The sequence below is a fragment of the Amphiprion ocellaris genome, chromosome 3 (genome assembly GCF_022539595.1).
Source record: "Amphiprion ocellaris isolate individual 3 ecotype Okinawa chromosome 3, ASM2253959v1, whole genome shotgun sequence".
Lineage (NCBI taxonomy): Eukaryota > Metazoa > Chordata > Actinopteri > Pomacentridae > Amphiprion > Amphiprion ocellaris.
In genome coordinates this window covers 18,358,136-18,376,599 of record NC_072768.1, presented here as the reverse complement: position 1 = coordinate 18,376,599, position 18,464 = coordinate 18,358,136, and the positions used below count along the sequence as shown (strand labels likewise).

Below are 18,464 nucleotides of genomic sequence, written 5' to 3'. Positions count from 1 at the left end.
AATATGGCTTGAAATATGGCGTGCATAGTTCAGAGTAAATAAGAATAGTTCCCGGCTCCTTCAGCTTTTAGGAAATGAGCATAACTATGGGAGAAATATACAGAATGTTTTTCTATATTATATAGGTTTTTTATTTTTACATGTTGGGGAAATATGTTTATTTGCTCTGTTGTAGAAACTTTTCAAATTTGGTTTTTGGATCAATTAAAAAAATAACACATAAAATATGGACAGAGCTGCAAGATTTCCTTGTTTACAGTCTTTTGTGAAGCTTGGCTAACCGGATTAATACAGACATGACAGTGGAGCGATCATCTCCATTACTTTTTAAGTGTATTAGCGAAATTGTCAAATAGTTAGTAGCTAGTTACCTTAGCTGTGCATAAATGCTGGAAGTAGGAGAAAACACTGTAGTTCTGAGCTACAAAAGAAAAATACTGTCAATTTTAGTTAATTAGGTTCAAAATCTGCAACAGGAACTGCTTTACAAATCCTCAGTAACTAGAGCTAAAACCAACAAAAAAAGCCAGCCAGGCTGCTAAAGAAAGGGAGTTAGCTGGTAGGATAGCCACAGCTAGCCAAAATACATTTATGTAAATATCTTTCCCCTATCTGCTATCCCATGAAAAATAGCAATTTTGAAGTTAAATCTTGAAAGATTCAGTGCATTTTCCACATAAATACATTTGGTAATACTGTATTGTACTGTAAATCCAGTTATGATACCACAAAATTCATGCTAATGGTAAGTAGCATAGCAGGGCAAGAGTAATCGCATTTCAGCTTTTAATTTCATTAAAATTTATGATATTGGTGTGGTCTTTAAATCTTTAAAGCTTTAAAATTATCTATAGACTATAAAAAAATCAAAGCATCATTTATTATCTCAACAAACCAGCTGAAATGAATATGTACACATTTATTATTATATTAAGCTACTAATGTTAGCTACTAGCTTAGTGCTGCTACTAAAATAATGTTTTCTTAACATTAGAATGAATATGAATAATGTATTATTCATAATTTTTGTCATTATTATTATTTGCACCATATCGATACTACATTAGTCCCTACAATATATAAAAATAATTCAAAAGGCATGATGAGTTTTCATATGCTGAGGTGTTACGTAGGGTCTGTTTGCACTGTTTTTTGATGGGTAAAATACAGACAGCATGACTTTCAGTCAGGCAATTTGCTGTCAAATGTAAAAACTTTTTTCTAAACTTATCACATTCTAGAAAACTTATATGTTAATTTACCGAGCTGAGCTTACCAGATTCTTACTTTACCAAACAGAGCGACTGGAAAGAAGCGTATTTACCAAAATATCTAATAATTCCTTTAACGTTTATAGAAAGCATGTAGATACTATATCATTTATATCAGCATTTTTGATTTTTTTAAAGTATTCTGTGATGGTAATCAGTTCGGTTTAACACACAAATGTCGTCCAGTTTCAACATTTTCCCGTGACAGTCATGTATTCAAATGCAGGACTAAAGGTTGCAGGGCTTCCTGGGTCGCAGTTAGCATTTGAGCAAGGCATAAATAAATACTGACATTTAGGGAAGATTAAATACTAATGTTCAGAGTCTTTTTCTGGCTATACCCACTGGGTCTTTTTAAGTCCCACATAATGATGACTTTCAGTCCCAGTTGATCTCCAGTGTCCAGACTGTAATGCAAATGATCAGCTCAGGCACAGGCCAGTGTTCAAAGTAATATCAGAGGGTAAAAGTGGAAAAGTTCACTCAGTATTTTTGTAGTTGGTGAACAGGTTGTAGAGGACTCTGAGGGTGGACTTGAGGTTCAGATTCACAACATCTGGAAAACAAAATTGAGAGACAGCAGAGAGCATTAGAGTTCACCAGACTCGAACTGCTTTGAGCAAGAAAATATAACCTTTGATGTGTACAAAAACTTAATATCATTAATATTATAAATTGCCTGCTTAGAATTCTGCGGCACAAAATAAATGGGCTGTACCACCATAAAATCTTATTTACAATGCAAAGGAGACCATTCTATGATTGCTGTTGGACCGCTTCCCTTCAAAAGGTTATTTGTAATTTTGGAAATGAAATGGAGCTTAAAATAGCACCTAAGAATTTGCACATGATTATCATATGATGTATGACTTCTTACCGAGAGATTCAGAGGCAAAAAAGTACTTTCTGTTCCCTTTCTAGGTACCTTGGTGCTCTACATAAGGGCTTGTCTGCTTATTTGAATTTATCATCACAACTAGGGCAGATTTAAGTGAGTCCAGTCAGACAACAGCAGTGTGAAACTAGCATGCATCAGGAACTAAACATCTGTATTTAACTGTTTGTCTCTATTGTTGTTTAGAAAGAAGCTGCAGATGTGCACAAACCGGAGCAAACCCAATGCTAATCAGAGAGGCTATGATAATAACAGCTATAATGGTTTAGATTACTGCAAAAATTATGAGTAGTGATTGTAAGTAGTGATTTTCTGCTTTATCAGGAAACGGTCTGAAGACAGGATAAAAACACTTGATTTAACACAGCACTGAGAGAAAATATTTACACATCTTGAAAATCTTTTGTAACTTGTGTTACTTCAAAGGTTTTGAAGTGTTTTTTAAAATGAGCAAAAGCTGCAGTCAAAAGTACAAGTAATTAAATTGCGAATAGAGAGTGCCAGATATTAAATATCCAACACTTGATATGATGTAGCTGAACAAAATAAGAATACTAAATAAGCAGAGGTAAAGCAGGACATGTACTGCTAAATTGCACAAGTATAGTAAAGAGAGTGACATACCATACAGTGCAAAAAAAACACGTGAATACAGTGTGATGACATGGTTGAATGGGTATTGCTGACTCTAAACGTAAATGTGTAGTAATTGTATAGACTCTTACATAGATGATTTAAATTTGCAAACAAGAAAATCGAATAAAATGATCTTTTTACAAGAATCGTTTTCTGTATATTTGAATACTAAATTATTTTAATGTTTACTTATTTACATTTTAAGCAGGTAATCAGCTATATTAGATTACATTCTGAAAACCGCTTTTCCAGATTTTGTGTGCAAACATTTCTAACTGTGCAGTAGCTGTGCAGAACATAAGGATGACATGGAAAAAAAATGCAAAACTGTGACAAATTTAAAATACGTATAATATAAAAACACTAAGTCCTTTTCTTTTATTGTAATCTTTATTTTAAAAAGTGCAGCTCAGGGCTGAATAAACTCAGCAGCACCATCCAGTGATGGAGCTTAAGGCAAGGTTTCCACCTACTGGTCAGCCTTTAATATGACTGTTGCTGTGGGAGATCAACAGTGCGATGCTTTTTTAAAGCAATCCAGCAGGCCTCAACAAAATCTCCCCTGGGAAATTCATGTGTTTCATCTTTTATTTGATCTTATAATAATGTAAAATAACAGTAAAATACCTTCTGGTCTGGCTTTGGGTTTTTTCAGGCCTCCGTCCTGCATCAGTTCAAAAGCAAAAGCCACATTGTGAACCTGAGGAGGAATAAAACTGACAGTTAATAACCTTAAACACTGCTTTGAAAAATCCTGCAGTTTCATTGTTTTAAGATGAAGTCACCTTCTGCTCGAAGCTCTCTGGGGTGAGGAAGAAGTTGTACAGAGGGACAAAGTAGTCTTCCAGCAGCCCCATCAGTAAAATCAGGTACACTCCATCAGCAAACTGAACAAACACACACGTATCATATACACACATATAGTCACACTCACAGGTGCATGAATACAGCACAGCTTCTTCCATCACACAAGTAGATTAGATTGGATATTTTAAAATTAAAACCTGAGCCATAGATGTAGAGCGCACATGTCAGGCTGAAACCTTGTTACATAACATGCATACGACTAATGACAGACTTAATAACTCAGTGGATTGTGCTGCGACAGTGATGTAATGAGTCTGTAGATAAGCCGTTAAAATCTCTTACCTGAGATTCCAGCTCAGTAACTTCCAGATTCAACTTGTTCAAGTGTTTGTTCACAAAGGTGATGAGTGACTGGTAAGAGAAGCAAAAAGCTATCAGTCATACTGACAATGTAGCTCTAAAAACCTGCAATTTTTTTGACATTATACCATTACTGTACAAAGAAAAGGTATTTTTACCGTTTTAACCACGTTGAGCTTGTCAGGTGCGTGATCCAGCAAAGTATCAAATGCATCCCTCTCTGAAATAAAGATTAAAGAACACAAAGGTTATGAATACTTAAATAGTTTGATGTGTTAGGCACTATCAGCTGTGTCAAAATGATACAAAGATCAACACTACTCTCGTATCTGTCATATAAATGCACTGACTGGTGACAAATTAAAGGAAAAACCAACATGAAGGATTTTGGTACAGTGTTGGGCCAGTGCTCCTTGATATTGATTCTCTAAGTCTCTGTAAGTCTACTGGAGGAATGAACATTATTCTTTCAAAAGATATTGCCTTATTCTGTGATTTGCTGACAGTTGTGGAGAACGCTGGCTCATACATTGTTCCAAAATCTGCCATAGATGTTCAAAAGGTTGAGATCTGGTAACTGTGAGGGCTATATTACATGATTTACACCTTTTTCATAGTCATCACACCACTCAGGGACGCCTGAACAGGAGCATTGTTACCCCGAAAGAGGCTCATTGTTCCCTGGTCTGTGTGATAAAGCCAAAACAACAGCCAATCAAAAACCAGCCCAATACTAAAACTAACCAGCTAGTTTTTCTACTTTACTTCCTAAACTAGCAGAGTTGGGATTGAGAGCATTGCATGATGCATGTGTGAGTCAATTTGATAGGATTTGGGTATATAATAAAGCTTTATTTCTAGAAATTCATGTAATTTGCATGCAGAATAGGTCTTTCCAAATCAGCAGACAAAAAATTCATCCCATAGTAACACTTTAAAAGTAGCCCAATTCTCCAGGAAACCCACAGATCTGGCAACCCTGAGGAGAGAACATCCGTAAAGACACAAAGGAGATCACTAAGAACAACTTTGTATTTATTCGGAGTGACCCTTTCCTCTAAAGGGACAATTAGACTCAAACCTTGCCAGCAAAATGCCCCCACAACATAGCAGTGCCATCAAGTCCCCTCAGGGTAGAAGGCAAGGGTTCAGGTTCTTCCTTTGATTTGACACCTGTCTGTATAGCTACAGCCTGTAGCTCATTAGCTTAGATTAAGGGAACTAGCTGGCTTCATGAAAAGGTAAAAAAAAAAATTAAACAACACATTTAAAGCTCTCTTTTTCACACATTAGATCTCATTTACTAAATTCATACAAAAACTAAGTTTAAAATAAAAATGAGAAATTTGTATTTTACAGGTAGTTAGATTCCAAACTATTTCATAGCCAGGAGCAAAGACATTCTCTCTACTGGCAGCCTGAGAATCTTAACTGAACAACAGCCATAAAACTGCAAATTGCTGCTTTAAAACCTGTTGTGTTTTTATTGATTTAAGTAACTGAATATAATGTTTGGTCGGCTGATTTCCATCTTTGGACAGAGAAAAGGTAACTGTTTGCACTTGTTTGTACTCTTTGTGCTTGGCTGCTAAACTCTGCTGACTCAGGCTGCATGTTTATGCACGAAACATTTCCCCAGAAAGCTGAATTATTTGTTTGAGTAGTTTAATTACAGAACAGTAAAAGCAAAGGTATTGATTTATGGCAGGGACTCACCAAATCTTCCCATCATCATTCTGAAAAAAATAAGAGAATAAAAACCTATAAATTTTTCACTCTCTATGCCTGATTCTTTGACCTTCAGTTACTTTGTAATACATTAAATACTCTTAGTAATTCACATTACAACAGTGAAAAGAGCACAGATCATTAAGGGAACTGTAGCAGCTCTTACTCTGTGGTACTCGTCAGCTCCTTGGTGACCAGAGCAGTCTGCAGGATGCCCTCTCGCTTCTGCGCACACAAAAATCTAATTTAGTCCTGGCACGAAAGTATAACTAGACCCGAGGATTCACATTTTGAAAATCACATCGATGGTCAAGACAGTGACAGAAAGAAGACAGAAGCAGCTATAAATCGATACTTTAAGTAGAAGTTATGATATGTGAGCCTCATTACATTGTTGTTTTGGGTTAATCTTGGTTATTTGTAGGTTTTTAGACGGACAGCTCTGGTTAATTTAAAGTGTCAGTAAGGCAATTTCTAAAGAGAAATGACTGTATTGCATCTATATTATTGTGATTTCATTACTGTATCTATGACTGATTCTAATTTTTTAGCATATTTGTGTTACTTGTCTGCAATTCACTTTTCTCAGTGTTTATCTTCAAAAGTATCTAAAGGTTTTCTGATTTAATAATAAGCTAAATTTAATAACACAAACTACACATGTATGTATGCATCCCTACGGTTGACGGGTTCCTTACCTTGACCACCACCACCTGTACAGAGACGTGCTCAGGCAGCCTGATGGGGGCCTGGAAGTGCATAGCGAGAGCCACCAGCAGATAAACGATGGCCACCAGGTTCTTTGAATGGATCGCTGTAAAAGCGAATCACATGAGAAGACTGTCAGCTCTCTCACATACCAAGGTAACATAATGGCATGAGCAATTTCCTACACATGAAAGGCAACAGTTGATGCATTTTTAGAGACAAAAGAAAGATTAAAAAGCTGCAAGTGACTGAACCATTAATGACGCACGAATTAAAGCGACTCCGACATTATTTCCGGTGAGAAATCCTTGTGTTTCCAGTGTTATTTCAAACTCTGTATAGATTAAAAACTCAGCATTTGAGATGCAAATTAGGAAAGTCGATTGTGTGTTAAAGGGCCTTTCCACCCAATTTCACACGTGAGTTCAGTGCCTCCTTATGATGAGGAGTACTACTTAGCTTGTATAATATCTTCAGTGGCCTAACCGAAGCTTTTTAAAGTTGGAAAAAAATAATTATAATAACCCTAATGATGGTTATGAGTCATCCTAATGCCATTATAGTTATCTTGGCTTGAGACTTAACAGAATGCCTGCAATACAAACTGGAGGCTTTTGACAAGTGGGGCATTTAGGATGCATGAAGGAGAGCCTAATTTAAATGATGGTCTCAGTAATTTTAGAACTAAACCCACACTCAGAACTAAAAGTCAAGACATGTCGACCTCTAAGGCTTCAGTTTCGATCACTGTTTTACAATCTGTTTCAGCTCATCATTAAGGCAGCACCAACTTAGGTCACTGCAAAACTCACAGTCCACACTCCACTCGATGGTCCAGCCGTGAGGCCTCAGCAGGTCGTTGACAGCCTCTAAAACTGTCTGAAGCTTCTGCTTCTGGCCGATCTCCGACTGGGTGACCTCCGCCACGTTCAGCTTTCTGCCTGACAACTTTTCTGTCACCAACCGAAAGGACAGCAGTGATATATTTATGTCAGGGCAAACACACAAGTAAATACAATCCATATACAGAAGACACTTGCTAACAATACTGAGATGTATTGCACAGAAAAATTACTGTCTCCTCAGAGCTAGGAAGCTTCAGGTGTGTGGGCTTACAAAAAAAATGACAGGAGCTGAAGAAAAAAATGTAAATTAAGTCTACTGGTGAAGGACAATTTACATGAAACACAAAAGTTACAGAAGTGCCTCAAACCAAATAAAGTCTACAACTAAATGTTTGTTCAGACCTCTATTAGTGTGGGTTCTGGTTACTGATTCTGAGATCTTGAAAAAAAACCTCAGCAACAACAAAGCTGACTTACAAAGGAACTTTCCTGCTCTAAGCAGCAAGTAAGGAAGAGGATTTAGGAGGCTTAGCTCAAGTGCGTGGGTTCAAATATTACAGAAGAAAAGAAAGAAGAAAAAGAAGAAGAAGAAAGAAACCAGCAGCAGCACTGATGCAATAAAAGACTGAGGTTGCATAATGTACAAAAGTGATAGAGGAGTGTGAAAACTAAGAAAGGCTTCAACAGAAAGCGAGAAATCACACATATATTCCCCAATGGGTTTTCTGTTGTGCATTTTAAATTGTTGTTATTAACACTGTGGCAACATATGTGATAAAATGTGTATATTTTATTGATTTCCTTTGTATTAACATGTAGTTTCTTGCTGTTTTGTTTTTGTACAAAAACAAAATCTGCATGTAAGAAAGACATGATTAAGGTAGGAAATGAATGGAGCACAAAAAAATGGATATTAAATACAACACGGTCTATGTAAACATATATCTGAGTAAGAATCACAAATTTTACTGGATAACTTCAGTTTTGACGGTATTAGAGTTGCACTGCCAAGTAACAGTCACAAGGGGGAAGCTCTGAACAGACCATAAACACTGGTTTATCAGACTCTACAGCCCAGTAGTGAATTCATATTTATCACAGTGGACAAAGGAATAATGTTAATAAAGTAATGGCAATAGAATGTCAAGTGGAAGCTTGAGCTACTGCTGCCAATTCACTTTTTTAGCAAATAGTTGTGTCTTCTGCACAGTTGGTAAATAGACGAATAAGAAATCCTACAAAGGAAAATGTTTAATTCTTGGATGCTGTCATGGCTGAGTTTATTGAAAATGCAACAAACTCACAATAGCAAGAAAATATAGAATGGAAGAGCAGCAGGTTGCAAAAATCACACCATCAGTTACTGTAATTGTCTCATGACACCTGTTGTTCTGGTATAAATGTGTTGTGTTGTTGTGCATTTACTGTCAGATGAAAATCTCTGACTGAAACTTTACATTTCCAGCAAACTTGTTGTCAAACAATGAACATTTAAAACTTTCTACTACTGTTTATAATGCTACTTTTTATACATGGCAGGTTGTGGTCCAAAATGTTGTGAGCAACCAGTTTCTCACCAAATAACTTCTGGAGCACTTGTCCATCATAGCAATCCTCCTCCAGGTCTTTGACTATGATCCTCTCTTCCTCCAACTCACTGTTGATCCAGTCAATCAGGACCTGGATGCACATCAGAATACAATAAAACCCACAACCCGACTTTCTCATTTCACTGCTCTGATTGTGTTGAAGAGATATCTCGATGTTTGTGCACAAAATATGATCACAGACTACCTTCAAAAGATCTTTAAATTTAAGATTTTCCCGTGACGTCGGGTCCAACATGAGTCTCTCAGCATTTTCCTCTGTGGAAGATAATAGGAAATAAGCTAAGACAACACATGTGAGTGACTGGCACTTCAGTTTCCTACCAGGCCTTTAAATACAGACATATTTTGGTCTTACGTAAATACAAATTCATAGCCACAAAAACAAATGTTCCCCCCACCCTCATGTCAACAGTGATTCACAAGGCTGCTGAAGACAAAGGCGTCGCCACTCCACCCACTTTCATTTCCTGCTGCTCCACTGTCAAAGTCCCTTTTAGTCAACATGTGTCAACAGATTCATATTATCTTCTGTGACCTTAGTAAGCTCTGACGTGCTGCTGCAGAAACCCCCCTAGAAAACTCCATCTTGAGAAATTGAAAATGTTGGATGTGTCACCAACAGTTAACTCCTGCAACTTCCAGTCAAAAAAACTGATATATGTTTCACATTCAAGCAGAAATTTGAAACATCAGATGTTCTTTACAGTTGCACATGTGTGCACATACCCAGCAGCGTGTCCTCTGGATGGATGTCTGTCCCTGAAAGCAGCATGGGAGCATTGATTGCATTCTTCCCCTCTTCGTGGAGATCGCTCACTGGGGAGACAGCAACAACACAAAAACCATGAAGCTGAACGAGCAGAAAAATCAATAAACAAGCAACAAAATACTTGATTTAAAGTATATTAGCTGGAAAAGTAAGAGAGTGCTTCGATAAAAAAGAAAATATGCAGGCAATGATCCTGTACCAGAAAGAAAAGAAGAGGAGAATAAGAAGCAGTGTCAGTGGCAGCGCTATTAATGCGGCATCACCACAGGAACCTCTGTGGGGAAACTATGGTGCCAAATTGGAGTCTATTTGTTGGGCCTGCTCCTCCTCCGTAAACACCTCTTCAATCATGTAACCACCACTGTTACTTGCGCATTTATTCAAGCCCTATAGTTAAGCACAACCCTGAGCTACCACTTTTGAATTTCTTTAGACGGTGCAGGCCAGCGAGAGATTCAATAAAAGTGATTTAGAGACAGATTTAGATTCCATTGATTTGTTCTACACTAATCACTACACAAGAAGTGCACTGTTGGACATTCTTATTAGATGTTTTTGAAATGTCACATTTTGATTGGATTTTGAGCTGTCACATATCTGCCAGTTTCTCAGTTTTATTCCTTTCCACTACAGATTACAGTATAACGCAGCAGCATCTATCCACAACATACTAAAAACTCTATTTGTTCAGCACAAGCATATGACAGGAAGACAACGTGACTGAAATTTCATCACTGAGCTGATTGAAAAGTGGCGAGACACTCAAAAACGAACCAATACACCAGCAACACACACTTTGAGTTTAGCTTTGATTAAAATCAATTCCTTTGGAGAGGCTTTCACTTCTGACTGGAGAGATTCTCCGGGGATTTGAAGGCTTTCTGCTCCTAATGGCCACATCGCTTTTATCTACCCGCTTTTCAGTTTGTGAGATGTCACGATCAATGGTCTCAAATCTGTCATTTCATTGACGTACCTGCTATTTATAAAGCCAAGGTGAAGTTGAAAACCAAAAACATTGCTGCTCCTGAAGCTTTTTCACATTAAAAGCATGAAAAATCGATTTTTCGGACTGAAAATGAAATCAAATAAAGTCTAGACCAGAGTGCTTTAGAGCACAATCAGAACAAAATCACAACTTCAAAGCGTGAGCAAAGAGAGAATACACAGAACTGGCCGGGGAGGAGGGAGTCCCCACAGGTTTACTATCTGATTCAGCCTTCTCATGAGAGCTGAAATCCGGCTCGAGCCCCGAATCTCACTACAGATCAGCAGTTTGCTTGGTAATTACAGAGGAGGCTCGGTGCATTTCATCATAATTGTGCTGCTTCCTCCCTCTCTGTCCATCTGACTGCATTGCTGCTGCTTTGGACAGTACTGGGCTCAGCTTTGGCGCAGAAAATTACTGTTAAAAGAGTCAAGTTATAAAATAAAACTCATTGACGGAGTCAGATTTATGCAGCACAATATGTGGAAATAAAAATAAATCTTAAGCCATGAGAACCAAAACAACACACTGCTGGATTTTAACCAACACTGCACTAAGGTAACAGGTCCTGCTTCCCCATTTCCACTTCCAAGTTCCTCAAAGCCCAGACATTAAAATCAAATTACCTTGTTTCTTCCTCTTGGTCCCACACAGCAGCCCCGCCATGTCCCCACAATAACTCACCGGATTCTCCCTAATGGCAGAGAGCGGAGGTAGAGAACGCAGGAGTGTATGTCTATATGTAAGTTCAGTGTGTGCATATATGTGTGTGTGAATGGCAGTCGGTGCAGCTGAGCGGCGGCAGGGGCGTCATCACGTGTTTATTTCTGTCACAGCCCTCCACCCCACCTCTGCGGTCCAGTTACCGGACAGGCTGACGGAGCGGAGGAGGGGGGCGGGTGAGTGTGCATGGGACAGGAAGGAGACGCCACACTGGACGTAAACCCACCAAAGCACCCCTGCACACCACTCACCTCTGGGTCGTCAAACTGTGGACGCAGGACAGACTTCACCGAGCGATGACGGGTAATGTGATAACTAGATATCCGCTAATTCACCGTGCAGGCAGCGGCATGAATGCTGCATGTTGTTTTAACCCTCAAAAAAGCATTTTCTCACACCAGCAATGCCCTGATATGTCCTCACAATAACAACTGCCTGTCAAAATTAGCTGCAGCCCGCTTATTCCACAGCAATATAAGAGAGAGCAGGGTTATTTCAGTGAATAACTCTACCCCTCTCAATGAGCATGTGAATGGAGCGTTTAATATGTTTAGCTGCAGCAGATAATCAATCAGGCAGCAACTGCACTCCCGTTAACAGAATTACATTAATTCAATGCAAACAAAGCCTGCAGTCAGGAGCATTTATCTTACACCGGCTTCATTGCACATTCACATAAGAAGCCGCTCTGCTGTACTGCAAACCGTTAAATGACACAGTGATCAGTCAAGGCAACAGGAGCATATGGTCGGATTTCTTTTTGCTTTAAAGCGAAAAATGCTCTAAGTATAATCTGCGTGCGTCCTAAGCAGCAGCGTAAGATGGATTGATATTGACCTCGTCTCGTTTGGTCCCACTGCTCCCAAGGGAGGGGAGGCGGTTCCCTGTGGCACAGGGGAAAGATATAAATAATGTGGTAGAATGGAGAAGACAGGCTGGACCTTAAATATAGCTCTGGTTATTTACACCAACACAGGCACCAGTGAGTAACAGCAGCCAGGAGATGACAGTGTGGCTGAGTATGTTCCACAGGGGGCCTTCAGCGGATATTAAGAATGACAGTCTAAACTATCTAACTCATCACACCCACTATTTGCTTCATATTATATGTTACTTGCTGTTGTAATTCCTCCAAAATGAAATAATGCTACGGCTTCTCTGTATGCATGTTGCACTTGATGCTTTTCATGAGCTGTTGCATTCATTTTCTATTCTGTTAAAAGATGAATGTTGTTAAACTATGACGCATTTGGTGCAAATACTGAGGTGGAACAATTTAGAGGAAAAAAGATGCATCTGGCAATACTAATCCTTGACATAAACACGCAAGTGTAAAGAGAGAAAGAGAGAAAAATCCTCCTCAAATCCAGGCACTCCTTTGATTAAAATGTTCTTATTATAGCGATATGTCCTGGCTGGACTGTTAAAAAGAAGGCCACATGTAGCAACTTGCGGCTTCGCCAAGACAAAGTGCAAATGTACATCGAGTGTGACATTTTACGGTTGGAAAATAAACTTTCCAGTGGTCGCTGTTGAAGAAACTAATGGCATGAGTGAAAGTGAATTTCCCTAATTCACACATATCTTAGCTATTTCTGCTTTTACAGGTTTCGATATTGGTTGAGATTCTTCCCAAGTACATATTGATAAAATAATACTGGTCACCACATCAACTACTTAAATAATTGCTTTACATAGTGAGAATATGTTTCTGTCCATTTTGCATCCACTTACTTGAAATACAACAACAACAACAATAATAATAATAATAATAATAATAATAATAAAAGCTTTGTTCATACAGAACTTAGAAGGTGCTTTTACAGCTTTTGCAGACAAACCAAAGCAGAATAAGCAGAAAGTAAAATGACAACAATCAGCCAGTAAAGCTACAAAAGTATGGCAAAATTAAGATAATTTGACTTAGTCAAAACAAGAAGACAAAAGATACAAAACCCAGTAATATGGGTCAGGCCTGGACATGCTTCAAAAGGAATCAATAAAATCTTAAAATCAATTCTAGTGGAGAGAAGTGAGAACTGGGGTAATGTGATGCTGTGGGCTAAAACCAGTAAGAAGTGAATCTTTGGCAAAAAATAAAATCTTCTAAATTCTGATTACTAATAATGCTATACTTCTATCTGCAAAAAAGCACTTTAGTTTTCCACTAAATCTTTAAATCCCTACTATGAAGCACGACGCTTCAGTATAAAAATACAGGGTATTTAGTAATGTTGGTTAACCATTTAAAACAAATGCATGATACATAGGTAGGTAAAATAAGTGGAAAAGAGCACAGCAACAAAACACTTTGGTTAGAAAAACAGACAACTTACTATTAACAACATCCATCCTGCAGCAATGTGCATCTGAACTACACTTATTATGTATTTTCAAAGTGTTACCAAACCGTTACTGTTCAGGATGTGACAGATGACAACACACTCATCCCCTCATTCCTTATTCACTAAATTATCATTATTACAGCTCTGTCTGCTGCTGACAAAAGCAGTACAGCCTTGTCAGAGCAATGCAGACTTCCTCTCAGTTTATCAGGATATACAGAAAGAAGCATATCTACAAACTCAGCTCCACAGCTGCAGGGATCTGGATGCGTCTTGTCAAACAGCCTTGAGCAATATTCTCTGTCCCATTTCAATTCAACAAGGGGAAGAGGACGGTTTAAGTGCAAGTGAAGTGTCAGCATGATTTTGCAAACTGCAAGTCCCCGTTATTAATGGTGGTTATTCACCAACTTTTCCAGTAGCAACGTGTCTCTGTTGGGCGTTGCCTTAAAAAGAAGATAGAGTGCCACACCCTAAAGTAACAGAAACCACAACAACATGCTGTGCTCCGTTAACAACAACAACTACACGTACTTTTGCTTTGCTATGCTGATTTTAAATCTAACATCACTGTGAATGTTTGCCTTTCCACTGACCTGTGTTTATCTGAGCTTTGATCTTATCTGACCACACAGGGGCACTGCTCTCTAACAAGCTGCAGGAGACACTGGTGCTGAGGCCTCACGGGATTCCCAGCTATCACCCTGCAGATGTCATTGCAAACAGCACTTAGAGCTGAATACTGGCAAAAATAAGTTATGAGGTCTTCTACCAACCAACGCAGGTATCCTGGAGGTTTAGAATTAAAAGAACAGCCGCATTTTGATGACATCATTCATCCACAAAAGAATTTTCTTCAGCTTTCTCTTTGCACACTTTTAATACACTAAAGTCTGAGACGTTTTCTTTTCAGGCTAATAAAAAAGTACACCTTGTTAAAAATGGATTGGACAACTCCACACCTCTAACGTTTGGGTCATAACTCGTTTGGACCTCAATATAAGAAACCTCTGTGAGAAACACTTTGTTGACAGTGTTGATTCTTATACCACATTCTACTGACCTGCAGCAGAAATCTAGCAGGTTCTGGCAAAGCTTTAAGCACAAGTTCAAGCAGGATGATGATTATACTAATTCCCTCAATACACAGAGCTGCACCTCTCAGCTATCATCTAATCAACTCTGGGGGCTGTTGGCTGCAGGATGCCGTTTTTAAGCTATGAACATTTCACAATTTGTTTCCCTTAAAGCTGTTTTCATGTTGGAAAAATCCATCAAATTGTGTTTATTAGTCTTGAAATGAACTATTAATATTATTATGAATTACAACCAGTATCTTCGAGTCTATAAAAATGAAGAAAAAATCTCTTTTTGCTTCATAAATGAAGTCATACAATTAAGAAATTACCAAAATAGTTTCAGATCTAGTGTATAATTTACATCAGCTTTTGCAGCTTTTCATTTAAAGTCCACGATGCTGCCTTGTGTATTATTTTATACACATTTCCCTCAAATTCAGAGCCCACTAGAGCCAAAAATAAACTTCTGTATTTGGATTACAATTTTAGGAGGTATAATAATACTTTTTTGAAATAAACAAAGCATCCACTTTTGGAGGTGGAAGTGAACGAGGCTCCTTAACAATTAAACTGTCTGTGTCTGCCTGCTGGTGGCCCTCCTTTAATGGAGATTACAAACACATGGGTGAGAGCACACGCGCGCGCGCGCGCACACACACACACACACACACACACACACACACACACACACACACACACACACACACACACACACACACACACACACACACACACACACACTGAGGCGTTAAACCCTGCAGCTGTCCCTTTGACCAGACAGTGTGTGACCTGTGGGAGGGCAGAAAACAGTCCACAGTTGTGAAAACTAGAGAATTAAGTTAGGGAGGAGTGTTCTGGATGTCCAAAACAACACGGGCACACTAATCTTCTTACACCTTTATCTTTATAAACTCGCATTCCTGACAGGGGTCACTGAGTGTATGATCTATTTCTGTTTACTTACCTCATGTTGAATGCCAGTGGAGACACTGTGAAGCTTTGTCTCGCCCTTTCTATAAGTATTTCTTACTGTTAAATTGGTGTCTGTGTAAAACCGGTTAATTCATGAACCAACTATGGACTGACTTGGCAACACAGAACCTCACATCAAAAACTGAGAAAACTTGAAGTGACTGCTAGGAAAAACCTCCCACACTGCTGTATAAATGTATTAAATCGAGTGTACAGTCTATGGACCAGCTGCCAGTGATGTCCCAGAGGTGAATCCTTTATTAGCGCATCATGTGATTGCAGCACCATGGACAGAAACACAACAGAAGGGACACAAATACAGGCCTTTGATCAAGTAAAACTAACAGAAACAGCCTCTAAAACGCTCACCTTCTTTAGATTTCTTTTTCCGGACTAGGGTTCCTCCTAGTTTGCCCAGAAAGGACTCGTCCTTTTTCATTTTTGCGGGCTGCAGGGTCGCAGATGTGGCCGGAGTCCCGGACATGTTTCAGCGCGTCAGCGGGAGCTTCTGGCCCGTCTGTCGGTGAGCTCAGTCCGCCCTGCGATGCATCCACGCACCGGCCTCTGCTCCAATCACGGCGACAACACACGACTCACAGGCACACAGCAGCTTTAAGGAGCAGCATCAACACAAACCAATGACTCACATGTGAGTAAAAGCCTCATCTGCTCCACCGGCAGACACACAATCACACACAGCGCCACCCACAGGCCTGAGGAGGAACACAAGGTTTCAGTGTCAAGGACAGAAAAACATACTTCATGTTTGGTCTGAAGCCAGAGAAGCACGGAGTATCACACAATAACACAGCACAACACAGCGTAAAAGAGAAGAGAGTCAGATGTAGTTGCCATAAAATTATAAATAAAATAAAAAATATATATATTAAATGCAGTCTCCCATTGTGTAAAATTGGAATTTGCAACTAAAAACATTCAACTACAAAATTATCATCCATTTGAATAGAAAAAAGACATTCTGCTTAAGGTCCACTTATTATAGAATTTAGTTGATATTAATTAAATATGTATATAATTAAATTATATTCAAATTAAATAAACAGCCATTAAATAAATATTGAAATAAACAAATGAGGCAACTAACATATAAATGCATTTAATAAATACCCAAGTTTATATTTTTTAAATGGATGTTTCTGTTTATTTCAGGGGACTTGTAATGCCACATTTATTTCAGTCTTTATTCAATAGCCATGTTTATTTTTTCCCATAGGAATATTTATTCAATGTATGTATGTATGTATTTAATATTGAATATAATGGGACTCCATAACTTAGTAGTTCTGACTTATTAGAAGAAATGAAGAGTATAAAATGCAATTGGACAGCTAACAAATAAGGCAAGTTATATATAAATAAATTCAATAATTAAATAACTTGGTTAACACTTTTTAAAGGAAAATTTTTAAAGAAATATTTTTATTTACTTCACATCACTTCTATGCCATTACTCAAAATGTTTTTATCTCAGGATTTATTTCATAGCCTTATTTATTTTATAGGAATATTTATTAGTCTGCCAAGGAACGCAGTGGAGTTATGTGACAATTGGTGTAGATTTGTCTGTCTGTGCGCAACATTACTCAAAAACAGACTAACAGATTTGGATGAAATTTTCAGGGAAGGTCAGAAATAACACAAGGACCACCTGATTAGATTTTGACAGTGATGCAGCTTATAGTCTGGATCCAAGGATTTTAGGATTCGGTATCCTTACATAATGTACACATGCATAACACACGCCTGTGCTCAGCGCAACATCATTTTGTTTGTGGGCACATCTATATTAAATAGCCACATTCTATGTTGCTGTGACTTTTGATCATCAATAACTAATAAACAAATGCTGTATTTCTTTAAAAAAAAAAAAAAAAGAAAAAAGCTGCATTTCTGACAATGCCATATGGAGGAATGAACAACCTTGGTGGAGTACTGCGCTCTCTGAATGCTTTTCTTGTTTAGTGTATGTATTTAATACTGAATAAATTAGGATTCCATAACTTACTAGTTATGACTTATTAGGAGAAATTAAGAGTATTAAACATAGTTAAAGCCCTCCAGATGTTACAACGTGTACGCAGAATGGTCCATCTAAAATATTTTGCAAACCCACTCAAAGCTCCCCTGTTGGCTGCAAACACCTCTATGGGAAAAGCAGTAACACACTGCTGTTCACAAACCACATATTAACACTTCAGTGGTGATTTGTAATAAAGTCGAAACCAGGTTTAACCATATGGCGGTCATCCATTTAAAAAACAAAACAAAAAAATAACACCCAATAAATGTATTAATTAAGGCTGCATTTCTAATTAGATCATAGGTTTATAGTACATGAGTAATTTTTACAACATTAAATATATAAAACTACATACTTAGTCAGTTAATCAATTAGCTGACCACAAGACCTACATAGGGCAACTGTACTGATCAGAGAATCTTCTCAAGTTGCAGTAAAATGTGAATACTTTCTGTTTCTCTTAAACTTTTATGACAGCAAACTAGCAGTGTTTGGGCTGACGAAAGAAACAGCTTGAACATTTTCCTTTAGGGTTTAGGAAATAGATTTGAGATTCTTTACTATTTTATGCCATGTTTTAAATTACATTAATAATTAGTTAACCAGGAAATAATCATCGGTTTAATCAGTAATGAAAAGCTGCAGCCTTCTTTCAGTTATTCTAAAAAATGAGTTACATAAAGGCCC

General features: G+C 38.0%; 1 protein-coding gene across 3 annotated transcripts; it reads right to left on the bottom strand.

Moving 5' to 3' along the window:
* Positions 1-1,659: 1,659 nt before the first annotated feature.
* On the bottom strand, positions 1,660-16,672 carry parvb (parvin, beta). Of its 3 annotated transcripts, none has more exons than XM_023278572.3 (13): positions 16,106-16,672; positions 9,587-9,676; positions 9,045-9,115; positions 8,828-8,930; positions 7,218-7,358; positions 6,396-6,511; positions 5,864-5,922; positions 5,686-5,705; positions 4,128-4,189; positions 3,952-4,020; positions 3,588-3,689; positions 3,430-3,502; positions 1,660-1,827 (listed from the first exon to the last, which is right to left on the bottom strand). In XM_023278572.3, the coding sequence occupies exons 1-13, from the start codon at positions 16,218-16,220 to the stop codon at positions 1,751-1,753; spliced, it is 1,098 nt and encodes a 365-aa protein (XP_023134340.1). In that variant the 5' UTR covers positions 16,221-16,672; the 3' UTR covers positions 1,660-1,750. The 3 variants fall into 3 exon arrangements, with proteins under 3 accessions (XP_023134340.1, XP_035807969.1, XP_023134341.1); XM_035952076.2 differs by lacking the exon at positions 16,106-16,672 and adding an exon at positions 11,302-11,419; XM_023278573.3 differs by lacking the exon at positions 16,106-16,672 and adding an exon at positions 11,244-11,413.
* Between the last annotated feature and the right edge of the window lie 1,792 nt (positions 16,673-18,464).